General features: G+C 52.2%; 6 protein-coding genes across 6 annotated transcripts; all 6 read left to right on the top strand.

Moving 5' to 3' along the window:
* Positions 1–586: 586 nt before the first annotated feature.
* P170DRAFT_436562 (uncharacterized protein) lies at positions 587–1,959 on the top strand. Its single transcript, XM_024849179.1, has 2 exons — positions 587–1,089; positions 1,183–1,959. The coding sequence occupies exons 1-2, from the start codon at positions 969–971 to the stop codon at positions 1,884–1,886; spliced, it is 825 nt and encodes a 274-aa protein (XP_024704192.1). The 5' UTR covers positions 587–968; the 3' UTR covers positions 1,887–1,959.
* Positions 1,960–3,341: 1,382 nt separating this feature from the next.
* On the top strand, positions 3,342–6,842 carry P170DRAFT_464471 (uncharacterized protein; the record flags this gene model as incomplete). The annotated part of the gene is made up of 6 exons (XM_024852250.1): positions 3,342–4,013; positions 4,082–4,171; positions 4,222–4,792; positions 4,892–5,047; positions 5,099–6,594; positions 6,666–6,842. The coding sequence occupies 6 exons, from the start codon at positions 3,342–3,344 to the stop codon at positions 6,840–6,842; spliced, it is 3,162 nt and encodes a 1,053-aa protein (XP_024704191.1).
* Positions 6,843–7,695: 853 nt separating this feature from the next.
* Positions 7,696–8,589, top strand: P170DRAFT_475218 (uncharacterized protein; the record flags this gene model as incomplete). Its single annotated transcript, XM_024853234.1, has 3 exons — positions 7,696–7,728; positions 7,797–8,189; positions 8,287–8,589. The coding sequence occupies 3 exons, from the start codon at positions 7,696–7,698 to the stop codon at positions 8,587–8,589; spliced, it is 729 nt and encodes a 242-aa protein (XP_024704190.1).
* A 1,044-nt stretch (positions 8,590–9,633) lies between these two features.
* Positions 9,634–11,575, top strand: P170DRAFT_455706 (uncharacterized protein; the record flags this gene model as incomplete). Its single annotated transcript, XM_024851560.1, has 3 exons — positions 9,634–9,910; positions 9,969–10,443; positions 10,496–11,575. The coding sequence occupies 3 exons, from the start codon at positions 9,634–9,636 to the stop codon at positions 11,571–11,573; spliced, it is 1,830 nt and encodes a 609-aa protein (XP_024704189.1).
* Positions 11,576–11,752: 177 nt separating this feature from the next.
* P170DRAFT_455705 (Zn(II)2Cys6 transcription factor) lies at positions 11,753–14,011 on the top strand. The gene is made up of 3 exons (XM_024851559.1): positions 11,753–12,789; positions 12,855–12,998; positions 13,060–14,011. The coding sequence occupies exons 1-3, from the start codon at positions 12,034–12,036 to the stop codon at positions 13,930–13,932; spliced, it is 1,773 nt and encodes a 590-aa protein (XP_024704188.1). The 5' UTR covers positions 11,753–12,033; the 3' UTR covers positions 13,933–14,011.
* Positions 14,012–15,035: 1,024 nt separating this feature from the next.
* On the top strand, positions 15,036–15,917 carry P170DRAFT_357405 (uncharacterized protein; the record flags this gene model as incomplete). The annotated part of the gene is made up of 1 exon (XM_024844216.1): positions 15,036–15,917. One exon carries the CDS (start codon positions 15,036–15,038, stop codon positions 15,915–15,917), a length of 882 nt encoding a protein of 293 aa, XP_024704187.1.
* Between the last annotated feature and the right edge of the window lie 401 nt (positions 15,918–16,318).

The raw sequence follows: 16,318 nt of genomic DNA, 5'->3' as shown, positions 1-16,318 counted from the left end.
GGGTAAGAGAAACCGAGGCCAATTGTTGCTTCGTTCAATGCGGACACCAAAAGTTCCCATAGTAGGTCAAAAACTATCATCCTTTTTTAATACTAAGAACAAGCATTGGCCCTAATTCTTGGCACTTCAGGAATATATATTCCGCTCGAGGGTTGGACTAGGCCATGAGCACCCCAAAATGATCAGTGGGTCAACCAGGATTAACATTCCATTGATTGCTAGTCTTTCTCAAATGCACTTGCAACTTCCAAAAGGCCAAACTGAATATGTTCGTAGGGCATAGAACCATGTCTTAGACTCCAGTACTATGCTTACGAGGGCCAGTAGGAGGGGATAGTGAAGGGTCTGTTCATGATGCCTAAGTTGAAGTTAGGATTCAATATTTTCCAGACCACCTTTGGCATTTGAACTTCTCAGAATATACCAGACGACATGAAGATTACTATAACTGTAAACTGCTAGACAAAGACAGCACGGGCCACATCCGGTGCGGATCAAACGGTGTGCCAAGAATTGCCCGTTTGATTTCCTGGAATCTTTGGAGTGAACTGTGCAAGAGTTGGTTTGCTTTGGGCCATCCTCATGGATTTGTTTGCAGACTGATTGAAATAAGACAGCATAATAACAACACACCAAGTTCAGAATTAACCAGTGTTTTCTAGAACATACAGAGTACTTCAATGGGCTGATTCCTACCTCCTGCCAGCTTGACCGGGATCTGCACCTTGGCACATTGACGTCATCGATATCCCACCCATTCGATCATTTGCCTGGTGAAATTTCCTCTTCACTCGGCCATTGACATCCTGGTCTCTGCCAATCCCTCCATTGCCCCTGTTTAACTTTCTCTTTGCCTTGCGGGACTTTTGTCCAAGACTGACCAACCTGACTGGTCAACCAACCCTCACAAATTGGATCGACAACCCTCTCAGCTAGAACAGAGACGTTGCACAAAGTCAGTTCGCAGCATGGCCAGCCATGAACCTCTGCATGGAGGCTGTCTCTGCGGTCGCAATCAATACCACATTCACATCCCCAACAATGTGGCTGAACACGCAGAGATCTACTTTGACAGCGGTCGGGATAATCGTACGTCACTGACTTTTTACCCACATGGATACCTACCTATGATCCAAGTTCTAGCTACTGACAATGTTTCTCTCTTCCGTCTATTGCGAACAGGACGAATCCACGGAACTCCACTTACAGCATGGCTCCGAGTCCCTCTATCCTGGTACCAGTCTCACACCCAATCGTTCTTTCCGGACGAAACGCACGGAACCATCCGACGCATCTTCTCGCCTCATCATGCCCCGCATACGCAGCGCGTCTTCTGCGGCTTCTGCGGCAGCCCCCTTACATACTGGAGCGAAGAACCCCGCGAAGACGCCGAGTACATGTCCGTGACGATTGGTAGTCTCGACGCTGACGATCAACGCATGCTGGAGGATCTGGACCTTCTTCCTGGGTCGGAATCTTCCTCGGAGGAACAAGAAGACGACGAGGAAAATGATGAGGAGGAGGATGAGGAAGAGAAGGGTGTAATTGATGCTTCGGCACCGCGCGCTACTTCTACGGTTGTCGTGCCTCCTTCGCGAGGGGAAGGAAACATCTCGCGGGCTTATCGCCAAGGCACGGTAGGTGGGATTCCGTGGTTTGAGGAAATGATCGAGGGAAGTCGACTGGGACGGGTGATGAAAGGAAGACGAGGCATGGGGGTCAGTGATGATAATTCGACGACGATAGAGTGGGAGGTTAGTGAGTGGACAAATGATGATACTGGCTTGGCTCAGGCTGGGTCGACTAGATCATCTGGGAAGAGGAAGCGCGGACATACTAATGTGGAGGAGATCGAACAGCCTAGCAAACGAACTGAATCCCCCTGATACTTGAGTAGACGCCCTGGGCGTGGAAATTGCTGATAGCTAGTTGATGCATAATGACATACTTGAATGCCTTAGGTTTCCTAGTTCCTGTACAATATGCTGAATATCAATTCCATGATCCCTGGACTATACTACTATGTACTACCAATGGACTAGACATGGTAAAAGACATACTATAGGAAGAACCTTTGTGTCTATCAACCTCTTCGTTTGACCCTCCAGCTCGTTTGCGGGAAGACCCCCTTCAGTAGAGAGACATTGAGCACCGTCCAGCAAAATAATTTCCTACTATTAACCCTAAAGCACAAACAGGTTCCCTGGACTGAGTGGTCTATCAAAGAGAGCCAATGGGCGCACGCAGCATCAGCGACGCTAGTAGGCATGACAGGATATGCGAGGCTTTTAGGTCTCAACTGAACCTGATTTCCTAACTGGGGATCGCCTCGCTTAGCTTGCTGTTGTTTCCCTCAGTGAAGGAGATCTCTGTCTTCCTCTCGCACTTCTGTCACCGTGATCAAGAACCTTCTCTTCTTCTTCTTCTTCTTCCTCCTCCTCCTCCTCCTCTCTCACACACATCCTATCTCATCCCATCCATCACCTTCGTTCCTCCCCCAGGTTCTGCATCTTAACATATCGTCCTGAGATTGTCTGAAGAAGACTTCATATCTCAAGTCTCTCTATTGGTTAATCATCGGCTGGTTCCCTGAATAGTTCCTGTTTTCTTGAAAGGTCTTGTTTCTGCTGTGCCACGTCAGTAAGGCAGGATCTAGTTCAAGTCTGTCATGTCTCTGGTAAGCTCCCGCCTATACTGTTTGAGTTCTTTCATTATCAAACCCAATTCATCAAAGGGTATATATTGAGCTGATTATTTGTGTGTCTCTGTATTTAGTAGAGTGAGACTGTTTTCGCGATCGCTCGCACTTCCTTGTTCTATGCAGTCAGTATCGGTCGCTGATTCTGTCATGTCCAGGTAGGTTGCTCTTCACGCCACCTTTCTGACCTTTACTCCACTTCGTTCCAGAGTACCTGGGTGAGATAGCTAAGTATTTTTGTCTAGTGACATCCAATCCTTTCTTTCAGGAGACCAACTTGCCTAAGGCGTCCGCACAGGTACTTGACTGGCGTGTCCTTGTAAGTCCCTGTGCAAGTTTGCGCTCTTTGATCCCAATACATTCGAGTCAAGGATCGATCAAGATAGACAGCTGACCCCAGCCTGTCTAGTGCTTCAAGAAACTGATCTTTAGCATATTCCTCGCTGCTTCGTTGTCTTGGACATGACAAGCGCTCGTGATCATTTCTTTGCTTCTGGTAATCCCTCACACATGCTTGAGCTTTTCAAGTGGGACACGCGTCGATACAGTATATGAGAAGTCAATAACTGATCATGTATTAGCATAGCATCCATCAATGGTAACGCTCATGGCTCCTAAAAGCCCGACTACTACACCTTCCAAAATGAAGACGAAGATGAGCGAGCCTAATCTCAAAGGCAAAAAGAAGCCAATGAATGACACGGAGCCTACTCCTGAGACTCCCAATCGACGTTTGGGGCATGCCAAATTGTCTGTTCAAAGTCTGAAGCCCAGGAATGCCTCCGAGTCGTTGCCAAAGACTCCAAGGCAGCATCAGCTGGGAGGCAAGTCATCTGTGCCTGGCCCCAAGAGCCAACACTCCGAGTCCAACTTGAGAAGAGTCAGGTCGACGTGTTCCACGAAGTACTCCAATTCGCCCAGTTCTCCGCTTAATGCACCCAGTGTTCCAGAGCTTCCTCGATCAAAGTCCAGTTGGACCCTAGGAGGCACTGATCAAAAGGAGAATGTGCCACGCTTCATGTCATCGGTCCAAGCCAGAAGCATCAGAGCGGTGCAGTACAACCTTCCTCCAAAGCTCGGAGAATTCAAGTTGCCCACCATCACAGGATGCACTCCGACTAGGTCGAGGTTTCCACAGTTTGAACCTAAACAGGAGACACGGTCTGAGAAGATGCTCAAAGCCATCAGAGACCCCAAGAGCAATATGGTAAAGAAGTACAAAGGCGCGATGAGGCAGTTGTCGAGGATGGATATGCTCAAGAAGATGCATAAGTGTCTTGATACGATCAACCCGGGAAGTTCAAAACACATCGAGGTTCGTTGAATTCCACTTATTGTTTGCCTGAGAAGACCAAGAAGCTGACAGAGACTCGATTGATATAGCACAAGCCACTCTACCGAATGAGAGCAGTCAAAAAGACCTCGAGGCTTCTCACTATACCTAAGTCCCAGCAACATCTGGCACTTGCACAAGTCAGTAGATATCGAAACCTCTTGCTGATCGGGATGTTTCGTACTAACAGAAAGAGCAGATTGAGAGCATGTTGCGAGCAAATAGACGGCGACTTTCTGCTACAAGTACCATCAGTAGAAGAGCATCAGTGTCCTCCCATGCAATTGGAGATACTGTTCAGGGTCCAGAAAATGCCCAAGGGCCAGGCCAGGAGGGGTCGGCCACAGTGAATGAAGAGGAAGTGGACGAGGACCGCACCGTGCGCGAGTCTATACTTCCCTTCCTCGAGTGGCTGGACTTCTTGCAGGGAAGGGCAAACCAATTCGCTGAGGACGAGGGCGAAGAAGATTTCACTCCCCCAGCAGCTCCTCTCACTTCTTCCCCGCCACAACCCTCTTCTTCTTTACTTCCTCTCACCCAAGACACCCTTCGATCGCTTCAAAATCTCTCTTCCACGGACGACGATCGTTCTAATTCTTCATCTTCTGCATCTTCCGATATCACCATCACTCCTGCTAACGCCCATACCTTTCTCGCAATGTCTTCCTCTTCAAAACAAGCTTCTCACGACCCTTTTGTCGACTCCACTGAAGCCAAACGCACCAAGACTGGTGACGGATACGACATGTCCTCTCACCCATGTGAGTTCCCCCTTCCCACTCCCCTCCATCTCCCGCCTCGGTCATTGGCTTAGATACTCTTGTCTGTTGATACCGGCATCTTCTGCTGATGGTCTCCAGGCTTGGGCTCGATTCGGCCAGATCTAAGCCCAGAAATCTCCCGTTTCTTCTTGAGAACAACTTCTGAAGTGACGGAGCCAAAACATACTGACAACCATCTAGCTATCATGAAGCAGAGCACTGCCAAAGCAGGAGAAAGCTCCGCCAATGGAAAGGGTGAGTTCCGTACCTTGAAAGCGATTGTATTCTGAGCTAACCTTTATGAAGACACCCAAGCCACTCAGGCATCTTATCAGGCTAAGGACACTAAAGTCCGGCCATCTTCTCGCATCCCCCGGGGCCCTGCCAGTATGCAGGCACAGATGCCGCTGTCTAGCGAACACAAAGGAGCTCGAGCTACCCCGGAGCCTCGCAGCATAATGCCTCTTACCACTCGCACCCACGGTGCCGAGCAGATGGGTAGCGCTAGAAATGCGCCCGTCGAAAGCTTCTCCGGAAGCATCAGGGTCGTTGAGAAGCCCCGTGGCCCACGACCCCAGATCACAGCAGAGCAGACCGATCCGGTGGAAGGATCTGCCGGTAAAGTCGAGATGCCCGAACCCATGTCCTCATCTTCTGGCTCGTCGTTCACCAGTGACTGGGCTGCCGGAAAAGAGAGTGACGTGCAAAAGCCCCCAACTGTCTTCACTGGGGAGTATCGTACTCGCACGTTTACCAGATCTGGATCGCGCTTGGAAGGCCCTAAGCTGAGAATAGCCTCCTCTGCAGAGAGAGTGCTTAGAGGCTCGGTCACTAAGGGCAGCGACCACGCTGATACCCATCACTCACATCCAGCCCTTAAACACACTGATTCTCTCTCAGGTCTCCCGAAGGAGACCGAAGATACAGACGATACTCCTCGTGCCATGCCAGCGACCTCGGGCTCTCACAATCAATCGGCCGAGCAGACCCCCGTAGCGCGCAACTTTTGCCGACCTCACATCTATGGCGGCAGCCTCGGGAGCAATCCAGTTACGCCCACTAAGACTCCAGTTGGAGCAATCTCTGATTCTATCGGCACTGGACCTCCCACAGCATACCGCGTTGCACCACGCAGCTCGTCAATGCAGGCCGTGGCCAACTTCCCCCTGCACCCCAAAGCAGCGAGTGCCATCGACTTGACCTCCCAAGAGACAACCCGTCCAAACATCACCCAGGATGATCTTGCGGCCAAGGGTTCGGGTCATACCTCAGCCGGCGCACGCAGATTTGGGACGATCCGAAACATCTTCAAGTCGAAGGGGGCCAACGAGAAAGCCCGCATCCGCCACCAGGAGAACGAGGCACCCGGCGCTGCCAGCAAGGAGGCAGTGCCCGAAACCACCAAGGCCCGGAGTAAACGACACACCAAGATCTCGCCGGCCCAAATCTCTCCACCCATGCCCATGGCCGAAGAGGAGACTCCTTCATTTGCACGGGCCACCACATCGACGCGCACTAAGGCCGAGCCTCCCCGTGACGGGCGTATTCGTCGGGCCAACCTGGCAGCAATGTCAACGGGAAACCCCCAGCGCCGCGGCGTCTATCGACGCTCGCAGGTCATGATGCCCCCGCGCATCTCTACCCCGTCACGGGCGATCGGATCGGCTCACGACATCGCCATGGTGATCCGGGACGAGGCCGACGCGGCCATGAAGGTCGCCGACGTGGGCAGCTGCATCGAAGAGCTGGTGGCCAAGGGCCGGGACGCGACAGAAGCCAGCCAGAGGGAGGCATACCTCCGAGTAAGTCATTCGATGATGTTGTATAAGTATAAATATCAGTGGGTCATGATGCTAATTCCACGTGTTTGCAGTTGGCTCTCCGGCTGCAGAAGCAGCTGGACGAGTACAAGGGGGCAGAGGGGGCAGCCGCCGAGGCGGAGGCTGCGGCCGCCATGAAGCGGTCCGCAAAGGCCGACGCCGAACAGGCGCTGTTCGCGTGTCTCTCGGGGGTCCTCTCCCATCTGGGGGAGGACCAGATGGGCCAGTAATGGCTTTTTTTTTTTATGTTTTTCTTTTTCTTTTTTTCTATTTTCTTTTTTCTTTTTTCTTCTTTTTTTTCTGTTTTTTAATTTTCTCACGTTGAACGGTCCGTTTGTTTCTGTTTTCTGTTTGTTTGTTTTATGTCGCCCGCCGGTGACGGCGTGGAACTTCACGATGGTTTCCTTCTTCTTGAAAAAAATAAAATCGACAAAAAAAGGTAAAAAATTAAAGAGAGAAAGAAAAAAGAAAGAAAAAAAAAATCAAAGACTTGTTGGAGTCAAGAAAAGACTGTGGCGGTCCCAAACCCACGTAAAACAAGACATGGCCAGTAGTCCGTAGTAGTTGGTTTGTATACAATCGGCCATCGTTTCCAGATCCTCCTCACACATTTCCAGAGTCGCATTTGCTTCTCGGCTCTCAAAAGCTCCAAGAGCAAGTGACCATCCAGGCTTTCTTCAACTTCACATCTCTACTCTCTTCATCTCCTTCCCCCACCAATCAGCCGAAGATGTGCTCCAAGTAGATAACGCTCAGCCGGGCGTCTTTGTTGCTGAAGACTGACAAAAAGGCCCTTTGTGTAGAAAAGCACTTTGTGTTGTTCCTGCAGACATTGAAAGGCTCCCCAGCAAAGACTGACGCCTGAAAGTGAAATCCCAGGCCGTTCTTCCCTCTTTGACCCGGCCGGCTTTTCTCACTTTTTAGTTCCTACACTCTCCTCCTGCCTGCTTTCTCTCGCTTTCCCTACCACCAGATCGATTCTCTCATCTTCGACTCCAGCCTGTCTTTCTGACTTTCTTTACACTCATCTTCATCCATTCGTTTGTTTTCTTCATTCATTCTTTCATCCACACACGCGTCACCATGCCGAAGAATCGCAAGCATCAGAAATTCTCGGTCAGTCGCAGTCCCCTTCTCGGTCTCTTCTTGTTTATGAGGCAAAACTGACTTGCACATCGTAATAGAACGAGATGTCCCGGCGCGGAAACATGGCAGAGGGAAGGATGGATCCCAGACATCGTATCTATGCTCCGATGGTCTCGAGAGCTGCGGATCGCTTTCCCAGAGACGGAGTCTTGCCTGGACTACCACCCCTACCTCCACCCCACGTTTGGCCTGGACCTCCGCCCTACAGGTCTTCGCACGAATCGCCCGTGCAGTATCCACCTGCCATGCCACAGCACTCGGATTCCCCTGCCGGATACGGTCCAGGCTTGCCGTCGCATCCTTCATCCGAGATGAACATGAGAGTGATGCCCGCCAACGTTCCACACGCGTACTTTCAGCAGCGCAATGACAATAGAAACCTGCAGCATCGCCTGTTCAACGAGCACTATCGCTATGCGGGTCCACAGCAGGTAAGGTCCTTTCCGTTCGACCCCATCTTCCGTTTGCAGTTCCATTCTTGTGTTCTGTCTTGCTGACGGACACGATATCTTTTGCCTTGTTCGACAGACATATGCGCCACCTGATATCAACAATCACGTTGCAGGGTTCTCTTCTCATGCACGCATCGTGCCCAACGGGGTGCACCAAGCTAATGAGCGCAGCTTTGGGAAATTTCAGTTGCGTGGGGATGCGCCGGAATTTGTGCCTAGATACAAGTCCGATGACGAGAGTTTCGTGCACAAGTTCGATCAATTTGACTCGTCCGACTCTTCGCTCAAGGTCGAAGAGCTTGATCTCAGGTCCGACGAGGACAAAAAGAAATCGCCGGCAGAGAGAGTCGCCTGGTTGGTTGTCAGTAGTACTCGCTAGGTGACAGGTGCATTGACTGGGGGCTGCGCTCGGAGATATGACTACTTTCTAGCGACATATCATTCAGATCGTTCTTCTCTTATCACTTGCGTCACCATTTGACTGTGTTGGCATCCAGTTTCGATGTTCTGGTTCGTTCGATCCAATGTGACAGGGCCATGGCAGCATGTCGATCTGGGCCTCACAAAAAAAGCTTGTAAATAGGAGGTTAGCATAAGATTTCCTGATTTCGGAATTCTACCATCTGAAAGTAATCGTCCGTAGTGCTCGCCGTCTGTACAAATATAGCCACTCTGTATGTCAGCTCGTTTTCTCCTTTCATCTCATAAGATCGGGATTGGAATGTTGATTGACGTGCGCTATCACATTCGCCGAGGCAGAACGCTACGGATAGCCTCAGTACTAGTCCGACTCTAGATCGGAGATCATGGCCAGATCTAGATCTCAAGTGTGAGCCCTCACTGCTCCGTGTCTATCTGCTATTTCGCTAGGGGTGTCTTGCCATGACCCACTCGTGCCATGTTTCTTTGTCCTTGCCTCGTACCCATTCTGATAGTAATGCCAATCGGACAGAACAAGGAGATCCCGAGGGAATGTGAGATTCCGACCATATCTCCCCGACCAGTAGGAAGAGAGAAAAGTGAATAGTGCACAATAGATCGTCAAGGGCTGAGGTCGGTTCCTGCAGGAGACAAGGCAAGGGCGGCATTGATCTCCGCTCAAACAAATAACCAGCGCGCGTCGGGCTCCACCCCTTCATTAGTCGACGCATTCCATTTTCACTACGACCAGCTCGCCGGCATGCCGCCAATTCATTCAGAGATACATGCCGAATGGATGGTACCGGTCCAGATCGGTCCAGCCCGACTGCCCTGTCGCTCCTCCACACGCTAGCTCACGATTATGATTTATTGACTCGCGAGTACCCGTAGCGCTCCCAGCCATGGATTCCGATACCGCGATTCAAGAATATAAATACATCCGAGAGGGGAGGTGACAGGTGTCCACCCTGATTTTCGTCTCCTCGACTCGCACCCCTTCAGAATGGGCCCCTTTCGCCATGGGCTAGCGTTGCTGGCGACATTGCTGCTGTTGCTGGTACGGACGTACGCGAGCGACCGACTGGTCAGTGGCACCGGCAACACGGTGCGCTTTGATCTCACCTTGACGTGGGAGGATTGGGCACCGGCGGGTATACCCCGGAAGATGATCCTAACCAACGGGCAATTCCCAGGCCCGTCGCTTGAGCTGCGTCAGGGAGATGATGTGGAGGTTGAAGTGGTCAACCAACTTCCCTGGGGGACAACGATTCACTTCCATGGTGTGTTTTCATCGTCATCCTCCTATGGAGAACTTGGTTTTTAATGTCGCCTTCATAGGGATTGCCCAAAGAAACACGCCGTGGTCCGATGGAACCCCGGGAGTGTCCCAGAAACCCATTCCGCCCGGTGGTCGATTCCTCTATAAATGGCGCGCGACTGAATATGGGGCCCACTGGTACCATGCTCATTCTCGAGGACATGTGGAGGATGGACTGTTCGGGGCTATTCATATTCGGCCGGATGACTCTGTGGAGAGGCCTTTTCACCTCATCTCCGAGGATAGGGAGGCACTTGATGCCATGCGCAAAGCGGAGGGCAAGACCACGCCGATCATCTTGTCAGACTGGTCGCGAATGACCTCGGAGGAGGTGTGGCAGGCTGAGGAGACAACCGGACTAGACGCGCTCTGTACCAATGCTCTCTTAGTCAATGGCAAGGGGTCGATAAGCTGCTTGGGTAAAAAGAAGCTGGACTCGCTCCTCCATCCCGGTCTAAAGTCCGTGCTGGGCAATTCCAGCTTGACTGACATCGGGTATGCAAAATCCATGCAAACATGATGTCCTAGGAACTTGCTGACTCTATAGGTGTATTCCCCCTACGAATTCAATTGTCCAGGGAAACTTCCAGCACAATATCAGTGCAATTCCCACGTCGCTCTTCGGGGGTTGCGTTCCATCTGACGGCCCGACTGAGAGACTCATTGTCACGCCCTCCGCCAAATTTGCCAGTTTTGATCTCATCAGCGCCGCCAGTGTGTCGTCGTTTATGTTCGCCATCGACGAGCATTCTATGTACGTTTACGCCATCGACGGGCGATATATCGAACCGACTATAGCCGACGCGATTACCATCACCAATGGGGCTCGTTATTCGGTCATGATCAAGCTTGATAAACCAGCGGCTGACTACATCGTGCGCATTGCAAACCATGGCCTCAACCAGATCATCAACGGCACAGCTATCATGTCCTATAACACGGCTGTCAAGGCCAGGAAACGGCTGTCAATCCCGTCGATTGATATCGCTGGAGAAGCCACAGTGACAAATCTTACCATTCTGGATGAATCCAGGACCGTCCCCTTCCCAGTAGAGGTACCATCTCACGAGGTGGCCGAAACACATATCCTCGACATTGACCGCCACAACCAGTCCTACCGCTGGATCATGGGCAACGCCAGCTACCCCATGGCGCTCGAAGAGAGCTCTCCGCTGCTACTCCACCCCTCCACGGCGACCAACGATCTCAGCATCAAAACCCGCAACGGGACCTGGGTCGACTTGATCTTCCGCGTCGCGAACCCCCTCCAGCCCCCTCACCCGATCCACAAGCACTCCAACAAATTCTTCGTCATCGGCCAGGGAGAAGGGTACTGGAACTACACCTCCGTGGCCGAAGCCATGGAGGACGTCCCGGAGAGCTTCAATTTCCAAACCCCGCCGATTCGAGATACCTACGTCACTGTCCCCGCTGTCACGGGGCCGACCTGGTTGGCGATCCGGTACCATGTGGTCAACCCCGGGGCTTTCCTTTTGCATTGCCACATTCAGCCTCATATGAAAGGGGGCATGATGCTGGGACTGCTGGACGGTGTGGACGAGTGGCCCGAGATCCCGGAGGAGTACCAGGGGGATTTGGCGGGGTTCGAGTCTGAGGGAATGTAGTTATGACTGAATACAAGGAGTATAGACAGTAGATCTAGAAATGCATACGGTGCATAATCTGAGTCAGCCAGGCACAGTGCCTCCCTTCGTCCCTCGGTCGTGGTTGGTCACGTTTAGCGGGGAAGCGGAACTGCGCCTCCCCTCTTTGTTGCTTTGTTTCTCCTGACAATAACGACCTCCAGGTTGACTACCTTCCCTACTGCCTAAGTAACTGACAGCTCTCCTCTCTTTCTCCCATCACTTCGGCACGGGCATGGGTGTTGCCTCTCTCGATGGCTAAATCTGCTGTGTATCAAACACCAAGAAGTTGTTGGCGCCTGCAGGCTCGAACTAGTCGCAGCGACCGACCTCGCATTGGTTACCCGTTCGAGCACCCGAGTGTCCACCCCCGGGTTTGGACATCCCCCCTATTGTAACACGTCACTTTTTTTTATTGGAATAGCCCCTTTCAAAACCGAACATGGTTTTCTGCGGGAAGCCGAGCAAGGGCTGCGGCGAATGTCGATCTCGAAAGATCCGGTGCGACCAGGCCCGACCAACCTGCTCGCAATGCGTCAAGGGGAACCGGGTATGTCCCGGGTATCGCGACGAACTGTCGCTCATGTTCCGCGATGAGAGCCAGCAAGTAGTGCGCAAGGCCAAGACCGGTGCGACGACGGCGACGACGACAACGGCCACCAGTCGCCGGGCCAAAAAGGCCGCCCATCGCACGGCGTCCTCGACCGGGAGTACTAGTAGTCCCCAATCGGGCAAAGGGGGTCCGGGGGGCCCGGTCTCGATCTCAACTGCCAGTGACGTCTCCGATTTTAATAATGATGCCTCCTCCGATCTGCAGCTGTCACCGACGACGGTGCAGCAGTTGACTCCACAGTCCCCCCGAATTGACTTCCAGCCGTCTTACCAGTTCACCAAGGACGAGGCCGTCTGTTTCTTTCTGCGCTTCCATGCCTGGCCGGGCGTGTTTCGCATGTCCGACGCCTCGCCGGAGTTCTATTCGATTTCCGGGGGGTCGCCGAGTCAGCGCGCTATGAATGCTTGTGTCATCTCGGTGGGGACCGCCATGCTGTCGCGTCTCAGGCAGTCTGCGCAGCTGAAAATCACCGCCGAGAAGGAGTACGGTCATGCTTTGGGTCTGTTGACTTCGGCTGTCGCGGACGAGGAGGAGGCTAAGTCCAATCCGACGCTCGCGGCAGTGTTATTGCTGGCAATTTTCGAGGTAAGAGGCCCGAGTGTCATGTATCACCGACGGATTTAAAACAGGGGGAACCTAACCGCGAGCAGGTCATCACGAGCAGGACTCTCCGAAGTATTGAAAAGTGGACGAATCATATTTACGGGGCTGCCGCTCTGCTGGAACTCCGGGGTGCTGAACAACTTCAGGATGAGGACGGGCTAAAGCTCTTTGTCCAACTGAGGTTTCAAATCGTACGTCACATCGCCTTGGGGTGTCTTTCGACATGACCCACTGCTAATGCGTTGGTCATAGATCATCAGTTGTTTACAGAAGGGCGCCCGTGTGCCCCAACCGGTCCTCGAATGCTCAAAGCTCGCCATGTTCCTCCGCCCACAGATAGAGGCATATGGCGATCGCCTGATCAGCATTGCAGGCCGACTGTCCAACCTCCGGGCAGACATCAACGCCAAGATCTTGACGGACCAGAAGGAAATCTTGTCAACGGCGTATACGATTGAGGCGGAACTGATGGCATGGATTGCCGCTCTCCCGCCCGAGTTTCTCTACACGACTATTGAGGATCCATCCCCTGACCTGTTGGCCCAGAAGATTGGCGGCGGTCCCCCTCCGTACAGCGGGCGGTATCACATCTACCGCGATCTCTGGCTCTGTCACACCTGGAATCAGTACCGGTGCGCCCGGATCATCGTCAGCGAGATCATCCTGGGCTGTCTCCGCCGGATCGCCATCAATTCGAAGGCGGCAGCGGTGTCAAGTGAGCTCCAAAGCCACTGTGGTCGACTGCGCAGTACCACCCGACAGCTGGCCCTGGATATCTGCTGCAGCGTTCCATTCCACTTCGGCGTCGGCAACGTGGCAACGAAGCCCCTCGGCAGCGTGCCCTTGGGCCAGAACTACATCGGCGGCTTAATCCTTCTGTGGCCGTTGATCCTGGCCGGGGCCACCGAGAGCAAACACCATCCTCTCCGCAACTGGGTGATCGAGTGCCTTTACGTGATCGGACACAGCATGGGCATCGACCAGGCTCTTCTTCTCATTGACATTCTGGAAACCGAAACGGGCGTGTTCGACGGAGTGCAGGTCGGCGAAGACGGTGTTTTCTTCCGCGAGTCGGGAGGGACAACCGAGGGGAACAAGGTTTTGACCGGGACCTGGGGTCCTTGATTTTTCGTTCTCTGTTCTGATTCTCTGTATTGATCTTTGCCTTGGACCTCTTGTGTATGTGTATATTTGTTCATGTCTGTACAGCGAGATTTTTGAATGATACCTTCAATTGCTTTTTTTGCTGGTTTTCTTTCTAAGTCAACGGTGAGTCATCTTACATGATATTTTGCTGTTGACAGACTCATCAGCCGGATTAAAGCATCGTCTTGTCCTACAGTGTCTGGATTGAGCCTATGATTTCTAGCAAGAGTCTTTAAGAAATTTAGAAAGAAAAAAGAAATTAAATAAAATAGATAAAGAACCAAAGAAGAGGCAGAAAAAAAGAGAATCCAACCAGAAAATTCCTTAAAGACAACAAATGCATAAACATACGGTGTACGCAGTAAAATGAGGTCGCACAAAAAGAGGGCTGTGCACGGGCAGGGCAGGCAGTTTGTCGGTGCTGCGCCTGACTAGCACAGCCTTATCGGCTCGAAGAGTCCCGGTAGTAGAGATTTCCACATTCTAAATAACTAACTCCCATGGTTTGACATTGTGGCTGTGTTGGCTTTCTGTATTCTTCGTTTGCTTGATTCTTGTGGGGTTTTGCCCTTCAACTACCCTGTAACTACGGAGAAAGTAGGTGGTTTGTCTTGCATGAACTACCTAGGCCTTCGGTAAGTTACTTTCCTTGCTAGACGTGTGGATCTAGATGCAGCGGGGTCTACTAAATCAGCCTTATGAGTCCAATAGGGCTATGGCGAGGTCTTATTCTGCAGGATTTGGTTGTAGTATAGAATAGATATCGATGTTGGGTGGTAGGTGTGCCTTGTTTCTGCCTGGTCATTGTGTAGTAGAGAATGACGGGATGTACCGGATAATGAAAGAATCATTGCATCACTTGTCTTTCTCGCGTTTCTATTTATTGAAGGGTTGTCTACCATTCATCTCTCTGTCTGTGGATTTATTCATCTATCGACAGAGTCGTTTGGTTGTTTGCATCGAAGATAATAGTCACTGCTGTTTTCTATTAGTCGGATCTTCCTGCGACCTACTTTTGAGTCTACTATCACCTCACAATCACTCAAGTTATCGATCTCTGTACGACACAACCCATCATCATCATGGGACATCGTCACTCAAAGCCTTCCCGGTCTCCACGTGTGGAATCAAGAAATCAGAGGGGTTTAGCAAAGCAACCGAGATCGAGTACGAAAAGTTATCAAAGCCCCGGAGCTCGCGATCTCTGGTCTCCTCCACCGTATGAGTCACACGCGCCTCAGGCCTCAAGAACGGCAGCAGCGACGGTGCCAACGGATGACTCCGCGTATTCGTTCCTTTCGGAGTTCGATACCATCTTCGTGGTGGACGACAGTGGCAGTATGAGCGGGCGTCGCTGGAAGGAGGCCGAAGATGCCATCGCTGCCATCGCGCCCATCTGCACGCGCTACGACGAGGACGGCATCGACATTTACTTTCTGAATCACCGTCGCGAGGCTACGAGGGCCACCGGCGGCGCCTACACAAATATCACCACGGCCGACGATGTGCGTGAGATCTTCAACAGTGTTCACCCGTGGGGCGCGACGCCATTTGGGAAACGGTTGCACGATATTCTAGGCCCGTATCTACGTCGCGTCGAGGGAATGGATCCCATGGGGACGGTGAAGCCGCTCAATATCATCGCAATCACTGACGGGGCGTTCACGGACGACGCGGAGAGTATCATCGTGGACGTTGCCAAGCGGCTCGATGCCTGCCGGGCGGTGCCGTGGCAGGTCGGCGTCCAGTTCTTCCAGATCGGGGACGACGCCGCAGCTCGCGCTTATCTGCAGGACTTGGACGACGAGTTGGGCAAGAGGGCGCAACAGGACCACCTCCGTGACATGGTCGACACGGTCCCCTGGAAGGGCAAGTACGGCCAGACCCTGAGCGCGGAGGGTATTCTGAAATGTGTCCTCGGCGCAGTGAATCGAAAGTACGACAAGTCTGACAATGTTCGGTGATCTCCTTCCCCGGTTGGCTTGACAGTTTCTATTTTTGCTTGGGTTGCTTTCTTTCGTGTCCTTAAGGCGTTTCGGGATTTGTCTCAGGTGTCATTTTCCGGGTCGTGTTTCGATTGGAGGCAATATGGCGTGCTGAGCCCAGGCGTCTGGAGTTGAGGCGGTTTGATATTTAAGATTAATTGGCGATAGCTCAGGGCCGTTGCAGGTCGAGCTAGTCTCGTCGCAGCAGGCGCCGTGGTTGCCGCCGAGGGTGCCGGACAGGGATCAGGCATGGATGTGACGGATATGATTTGCTCATTAATCTAGCGACAATTGACCAGTCAGGTTTCTGAATCCCCAGGACTTCTTTCTCTACCATTCCCACCCCCTATCTCGTAGCCCTGCCGAGTAAGGCCCGTTGC

The sequence above is a fragment of the Aspergillus steynii genome (assembly GCF_002849105.1).
Source record: "Aspergillus steynii IBT 23096 chromosome Unknown P170scaffold_4, whole genome shotgun sequence".
Taxonomy (NCBI): Eukaryota; Fungi; Ascomycota; class Eurotiomycetes; order Eurotiales; family Aspergillaceae; genus Aspergillus; species Aspergillus steynii.
Note: the sequence above shows the minus strand (reverse complement) of the source record. Positions and strands in the feature narration are given on the sequence as shown.

Bases quoted from the DNA above. Each gene is read 5' to 3' on its own strand.
- P170DRAFT_436562 (XM_024849179.1), top strand. From the start codon at position 969: ATGGCCAGCCATGAACCTCTGCATGGAGGCTGTCTCTGCGGTCGCAAT. The intron at 1,090-1,182 runs GTACGTCACTGA...TATTGCGAACAG, and splicing joins TGACAGCGGTCGGGATAATC to GACGAATCCACGGAACTCCA.
- P170DRAFT_455705 (XM_024851559.1), top strand. From the start codon at position 12,034: ATGGTTTTCTGCGGGAAGCCGAGCAAGGGCTGCGGCGAATGTCGATCT. The intron at 12,790-12,854 runs GTAAGAGGCCCG...AACCGCGAGCAG, and splicing joins TATTGCTGGCAATTTTCGAG to GTCATCACGAGCAGGACTCT. The intron at 12,999-13,059 runs GTACGTCACATC...CGTTGGTCATAG, and splicing joins TCCAACTGAGGTTTCAAATC to ATCATCAGTTGTTTACAGAA.